This window comes from Galeopterus variegatus, unplaced genomic scaffold, assembly GCF_000696425.1.
Source record: "Galeopterus variegatus unplaced genomic scaffold, G_variegatus-3.0.2 Scaffold9029, whole genome shotgun sequence".
Classification (NCBI taxonomy): domain Eukaryota; kingdom Metazoa; phylum Chordata; class Mammalia; order Dermoptera; family Cynocephalidae; genus Galeopterus; species Galeopterus variegatus.
The window spans coordinates 55,850-63,258 of record NW_007735140.1 but is presented as its reverse complement, the minus strand read 5'-3'; the positions used below and the strand labels follow the sequence as shown (position 1 = coordinate 63,258).

The 7,409-nt window shown below is 40.5% G+C and overlaps 1 protein-coding gene across 1 annotated transcript in view; it reads left to right on the top strand.

The window, feature by feature from the left end:
• Positions 1-903, top strand: part of LOC103608976 (annexin A8-like) — a 16,598-nt gene extending 15,695 nt beyond the window's left edge. The window contains exon 13 of the mRNA XM_008593355.1: positions 891-903. Within this exon, the coding sequence (XP_008591577.1) occupies positions 891-903 (13 nt within the window). The remainder of the gene's footprint in view (positions 1-890) is intronic.
• The last annotated feature ends 6,506 nt before the right edge of the window (positions 904-7,409 follow it).

Genomic DNA, 7,409 nt, shown 5'->3' with positions numbered 1-7,409 from the left:
TCTGTCCTGGCCCAGAAAGTCTTTCTAAGTATTTGCAATGTACCCCTAGGCACCGAATCTCTGTCCCCGTAGTGAGGAACAGATACTGATTTCCACAGCTCCTCCCCTGAGCCCATGAGTATCTGAAATACCTCTGTGAGCCCCAGGCCGAGTGTGAGGCTCGGGGCACGTCCAGGGCCCCATGCAGGTGTCCATGTTCCCTCGTGGTATAGGGCCAAGGTGGGCCCCGTCTGATGTGGCCCATGACTACCTTTGTTCCTGGCTCTGGGCCTGGCCCTCAACCCGACTCTGATGAAATTCCAGGGCCACCAGCTTGGTGACTAGGGCCTGCGCCGTCTCTGTGATATGCTCTGGAGCAGGACTCCCAGCAGTGACCCACAGATCCGAATCCCTGGGGTGCCTGAGGCTCAGCCGTGACTTGGCTGCGCTCGCCTTGCTCTGCCTGAGCCCGTCAGCTCCTCCCAGGGCCGCAGGTCTGCAACCAAGTCTTCCTCTCCAGAGCTCAGTAACTCTGCTCCCAGAATGCCTTGCTGCTGGCATGACCAGGCTGACCACAGATGAACTGTGACCACCCCCGACAACAATTACCCGTTACTGCTGTCTACAGCTCCTCACGGACAGGTTCCCCGTCCCCAACCCCTACCTCAGCCCCACTCGTAAGTGGAACCCAACTGAAACAGGAGTCAGTCATCTCCGCTCTGCCCCTGGCCTGGGGGGACACAACCTGTTGGCTCATCTTTGGTACCAGCCTCTGCCATGTTCTGCACGTCCCCCTGTGCCCATCCGACAGGACTTGTTGCTGGGGGGACACTGGGGCCTCATGTTGACTTTGGCTTAAGGTCCTACTGCTTTCCCTAGGCTCCCTTCATTCTCTGACACCCTGTCCCCAGATCTGTGTTCTGAGGGGACAAAAGTCTTGCAGGTTTTGAGTGAGGTTACTCTCCTCCCCATATGACCATTTGTAACTCATAAAGCCTCCTTCTACCCCCCAGAGAGCTAGTGCCACCCTTGGGCAGGCAGGCAGGGCCCAGGGCTGCCTCCGCGCTGCAGGGTGGTGCCAAGCTGGCATTGAGACCTGCTCTCACAGTGCCCCCTTGTGGCCATCTCCAATCAGAAGCAAGACCGAACATCAGGCAGGAAGGCCGAGGACTTTGCAGGGAGCACCTGGGCCTGGCCGCATCAGCACTGGGCAGAGAAGTCACACGTTTTCTTCTACGCCAGCTTTCTGCAGCGCTCTGTGTTCTCACAGCTGAGCAGTCCGTTTCTCCAAGTGGATTTCAAAACCACCTCGCTGTACTGACCCTAATGGGTCCCTGCTGTACCTCCTGGGCCCACTTTGTTCCCTGAGACACCCTGGGCTTCAAGGTCAGAGCTGTTTCCACCAATTCCGACCTCCTACATGGAGTTCTTTTGTTAAATATAAAACATTTAAAAATTGGTAAACAAAAATTTAGAATTAGATCACAGACCTAAACTTAAAAACTTTTAGAATAAAACAGAATACTTCACCACCCTGAAGTAAAAAAATATTTCTTAGGACACAGAAAGCAGTAACCACAATTTTAAAAATTGATAAGTTGGAATTCATTAAAATTTTAAACTTCATCAGTAATAAAATTAATAGACAAGTCAAAAACCAGGAGAAAATATTCACAAAACGTTAAATAAGGGACTCCATTCCAGAATATTTAAGAATTCCTATAACTCCCAAAGCCCTGCTTTAAAAAAATGGGCAAGAGTTGAGCAAACACTTCACAGGAATATATGCAAATAGCCAGTGTGCACGTGAAAAAGGTGCGCACGTGTTAAACTGCCGTTTCGTACATTGCTGGTGGGAAAGTAAGATGATGCAAACACTTTCAGGAATAGTTTGGTTGTTTCTTATAAATTTAAACACATACCTTCCTGTATGACCCAGAGAGTCCAACATGAGACTTTTATCCCAAAGTGAAGACTTGTATCTAACAGTGGAAATAGAAGCTTTATTCATAAAAGACAAAAACTGGAAATAATCTCAATATCCATCATCAGGAGAATGAATGAGCAAATTGAGGTCTAAGCATGTAATGGAATATTAGCAGGTAATAAAAAGGAAATGAGCTATTGATACACACCACAGCACGGAAGCATCTTAGAATCATGTTCCTGAGCAAAAGATGCCAGACCTAAAGGAATATATAGCACATGAGTCCATTTATATGAAAACTGACCTATGGTGGAAGAAATCAGACTAACAGTTGCTTTGGGGTTTGGGGATGGCGTGGCATGGCAGACAGTAGCTAGAAGGGTCACAAAAAAAAGTTCTGGGTGTTAGAAATATTCTACATTTTACAAAGGGTGGGTTACAGGAGTGCGTGCATTTGCAAAAGCACATTGAATTGCAAAATTTAAGATTTGTGCATTTTGTTACCTGTAAATTATCCACCAATGAGAGTATTAGAAATAAAGCTGATATGAACATTCATGTGCAGGTTTTTACATGGAGTTACATTTTCATCTCTCTGATAAATGCCCAGGAATATGATTGCTGGGGAATATGGTAAGTGCATGTTTAGTTTTTAAGAAACTGCCAATCTCTTTTCCAAAGTGGCTGTATGTGTCATTTAATCTCTTCATGAAGCAGGACTGTGGAGAGTGGCTCTGCCGTCTCCTCGGCTCTCTCCTGTTCAGGCATCTCCTCCTGCTCTTCCTCACTCCCACTGTACTCATGTTGTTTCATCTCTGAAGAAAAGGACAAGATAAATGGGACAGTTCACAAGTCCTGACACGTGCCTGTGCACACAAGCATCTCCAAGGCCGTCATGGCAGAAAATAAACACCATGTTCTTTGTGAAAATAGCAACTTGTATGGAGAACCTGAGGGAGGATTTGAGCAGGACTGAGACACCGAACTCCCACACTGAACGGCAGCAACTCCCTGGGCTAGGCTTACTCCCCACAGGAGAGCCAGTTCTGATGCATTCAAGACAATCCCTCATGGGGACGCACTGCTGATAGGGCAGGACTCAGACAGGAGCCCTAAGCCCAAGAGCACCAGCAAATTCACCAACGTCTACTGAGATGCCAAAATTCAAAAGAAAGAGATTTAACTGCTGCAACTAACTAAAACAACCAAGAGAACGTATTTCGTTGCTTTCAGCACTTGGGGATATCCCCACTAAGACTGCAGCAGAGAGAAAAGTCTGGTGGATAGAAAAACAGGAAGCACTAAGTAGGTACTTACAGCAAAAAAGAAAATCAAATATTTCCACAAATTATAAAAGGTGAAATCAGGGAAAAAACAATGAAACAATATAGCATAAATTAGACAAAAATTGCTCTCCTTAAAGCATAGTTTCAACATGAATAACTCATTTTCACCTCAATGGGCTTTCTGCCATTTTCCCAAAAGGAGCAGGGTGGTTTACTGGCCTCTTTACTCAATGTCAGTATGTGACTTCCAGTGAGCCATTTCACTCCAGAGAGCACTCAAAACAAAAACAAAGTCTACTCACAAACAAAAAATACATTCCTATATCTTTTCAGAGATATGTAAGATGGAAATCAGTTTCCTGGTAAGAAAAATGGGCCTGAGAACTTAAAATATGGTTCAGGACAAATTTGTCAGTCTACATGACATTAGTCTACGCTAGACAACCAACACTACATAACTTTGATAGACATATAAATATATGCTAGCTTCTAAGAAAAATTCCAAATAAATAACTTTTGCAATCCTTTAAATAGGTACTTTTTATGTTTACAATTTTGCACTAAAGTCATATTAGACACACACATATGCATTAATATGTCACCACAGGCAATGTGCATTTTCATGTGTTTATTTACCTTCAAGAGAATCATACAAGGCAGCTGGGAAGTGGGAGGTGAGGAAGCAGACAACACTATTCCCATCGTGAAAGAAAATTGAGACAAAGGATCAAGCAAAACTTCCCCAATCTCAATTCCTTACAGAAACGTGAGGGACCATACGGTGTTCAAGACAGACATCTATTTCTGTATCGTAAACTAATTTTTAGCTGTTGATAATTTTTTTTCATTCATTCAACAAATATTTATTCAGCAGTAACCATGTATACCAGGCACTTAAACATTCTTTGTGTACACCTTTTTTTTAAAAAAGGGGGAACCAGCAGAAATGCTGTTTTTTTTATGTTCTCTGCAATTCTACCCCACCCCTGATCAAAAATCAATTTTTATAAAGTTCTCATAGATGTAATCCAAAGGATACACAAACACTCTTACAAAATTTCACAGGGAATAAAAAAAAATTATTCTATAGATAACAAATTATGTCTCCCTTTGTAAAATCAAAACTGAAATAATACCAAAATACAGGACCATGGCATTTTAGTATTCACTAAATTCATTTAGTTTCACTGATTATTATGTTGAAAATGTAAAAAGAAAAATTACCTCTTATTTTCTGATCTTGGCATAATTTCAAGCCACACATCTGAATACAACTTAAATAAAAGAAAATGTAGCCTACAGACCTCCAGAAATCTCCAGAAGGAATAATGGTTACCAAGAATTTCTTTTGCTCTAAAACTTCACTGTATTTATGATTCCTTCATTTTAATGCACCATCAGGAATGGCTGTTCTTTTTGCAGCCATGAGCCTGCTTTAAGATACATATAAAAACTGGGCTAAAAAAGAAAGAAAGTTACTTACAAGGGTCAGGAATGGCTGTTCTTTTTGCAGCCATGAGCCTGCTTTAAGATACATATAAAAACTGGGCTGAAAAAGAAAGAAAGTTACTTACAAGGGTGGGGGCACCTTCTGCAATCTCAATGGCTGTAACGCCACAAGACCAAAGGTCACTCTGCAAAAATAAAACCAGTATGTTATAAATATCATGTTAGCTACAAAGCCACTAACTTACATTTCTGGATATTCACATAAATGAAATAAAGGCTTTCTGTGGTGTACAAATCAAAGGGAAGTTTGCCAGTAGATTAAAAGCACATACATATTTGTACAAACACCTAATGAGTGAATGACTGACTGAATGTAGGAATAAATAAATGATAAAGATAAAATTGATTCATTAATTAAAATGACTCACATCGACAAATGCACTAGACAGGGTCCATTTAAAAGCCCCTAACAGCCCAGCGAATGGTCTACTATCCAGTATACTTCATCTCTTTACAAGAATTCAATAGTTTAGACTCCTGGCCTATATTTATATTTGCTTTTACATTTGCTATTAATACCTCAAACTTAATTCAGTTTGCAAAAGTTTAAAGGCCAGAAAGCATTCTTTATAAAACGTCCACAACTATCCCACAGAATCACTAGTCTGGAGCGTGCTGCTCAAGCATCTCCACTCCACCTTCAAACCGAACAAGGGATGAGCTACAAGTAAACTGCATGTTTGTACGTGGAATCTTCTCCTTCTGATTCCCCAGAAATATTAACTGTAAAATTGGATTTAAACTTTATTCTCCACTCAAATATAAATTCCATGAGGGCAAGCATCTGTTTTACTCACTTTTGTATCTGGCGGACAAACAAAAATCTTAGCCAGTATTTTTTAAAATCTAAAAAAGATTTTAAAATAGCAGATAGTGGACAGTAACTGTTTTTAGAATCCTTTTGTATATATGTTATCATAACCAAGGAATTACTTAGAGTTGCTCAGTTTAAGGGTTTTCTAAATAACCTATAATTATGTTACAAAGTTCGGACACATGTTTGAATACAAGAATAAAGACAGGCCTACAGATATCTCCTTTATTTTTCTGAATTTTTCTATACTACAGAAGTGCAAAGGGGTTTGCCACCTTAACCCAGGGACCCAACCTGGCAGTGTCAGTGGTGGCACAAGCAGGGCTGCACGTCCCCTGGTGTAAGGCAACACGAGACACCCCCCATTTCCTGGGAGGGGATCTTGCTGAGAAGGTTTCCCTTAATCCTAACTGAGCCTTTCCAGTTCACAGGAAACAAGCTAAATGACACTACAGAGAAGTACTCAGACAAATGCAGAGGGTAGAACATTTTACAACAGGCCCAGCCTCTTTGGCAAGTCAGTCTCATGGAAAAAAAAAGGAGATGGGAGTTGGGGGTGGTGGTGAGTGGAAGGTTCTAGATTAAAAGAGACTGAGTGGCCAAACAACCAAATACATTGTTTTGTCCTGTACTGGATATTAGCTTAAACAAAACAGTAGGGTCTAATTACAGACTTCGTATTAAGGAAATATTCTTATTTATTTAAATATAATAATATTTTGAGTGTGTTGGAAAATGCTTTCAGATTTTAGAGATACGTAATGCTATATTAAAGAAGCGAAAGTCACAAAGTTTGTCATTTCTAAATACTTCATCCTATAAAAATAAAAATTCTGCCTACAGATATCTCCTTTATTTTTCTGAATTTTTCTATACTACAGAAGTGCAAAGGGGTTTACCACCTTAACCCAGGGACCCAACTTGGCAGTGTCAGTGGTGGCACAAGCAGGGCTGCACGTCCCCTGGTGTAAGGCAACACAAGACACCCCCCATTTCCTGGGAGGGGATCTTGCTGAGAAGGTTTCCCTTAATCCTAACTGAGCCTTTCCAGTTCACAGGAAACAAGCTAAATGACACAAAAGAGAAGTACTCAGACAAATGTAGAGGGTAGAACATTTTACAACAGGCCCAGCCTCTTCAGCAAGTCAGTCTCATGGAAAAAAAAAAGGAGACAGGAGTTGGGGGTGGGGTGGGGTGAGTGGAAGGTTCTAGATTAAAAGAGACTGAGTGGCCAAACAACCAAATACTTTGTTTTGTCCTGTACTGGATATTAGCTTAAACAAAACAGTCACGTCTAATTACAGACTTTGTATTAAGGAAATATTCTTATTTATTTAAATATGATAATATTTTGAGTGTGTTGGAAAATGCTTTCAGATTTTAGAGATACGTAATGCTATATTAAAGAAGGGAAAGTCACAAAGTTTGTCAACTTCTAAATACTTCATCCTATAAAAATAAAAAATAAAAATTCCTCTGCACTATAGGCTTCAATTAAGCCTCATTAATTGGGTATTTGAAATAAATACATTGGGAGACTGTTAAGACATGAACTCAATTTTGAATATCATTAACAGGTACACTAACCACTCTGGCTCATTTAATTAACACAAGGGTTTATTTATTTTTTTAAACAGTTTTTGTAAACATAGTCAACCTGAGTCTGATTATCAAATATGGGTTTTACACCTGGATCAAAAAAGTGCATTACTGATTCAAGTCCCTAGAAGTCACTCTAATAATTTAAATATATTCGTGTACACAACCAAACCTGTAAAAGCTCTTTAACAAGAATCTCAAAAATTCCACATAGATGGAGCTACTACTATACGTTCTGACAATATTTCTAAAAGAACAAATAATTGATTCTAAAATATTCTTCAAGTTCAAAAGG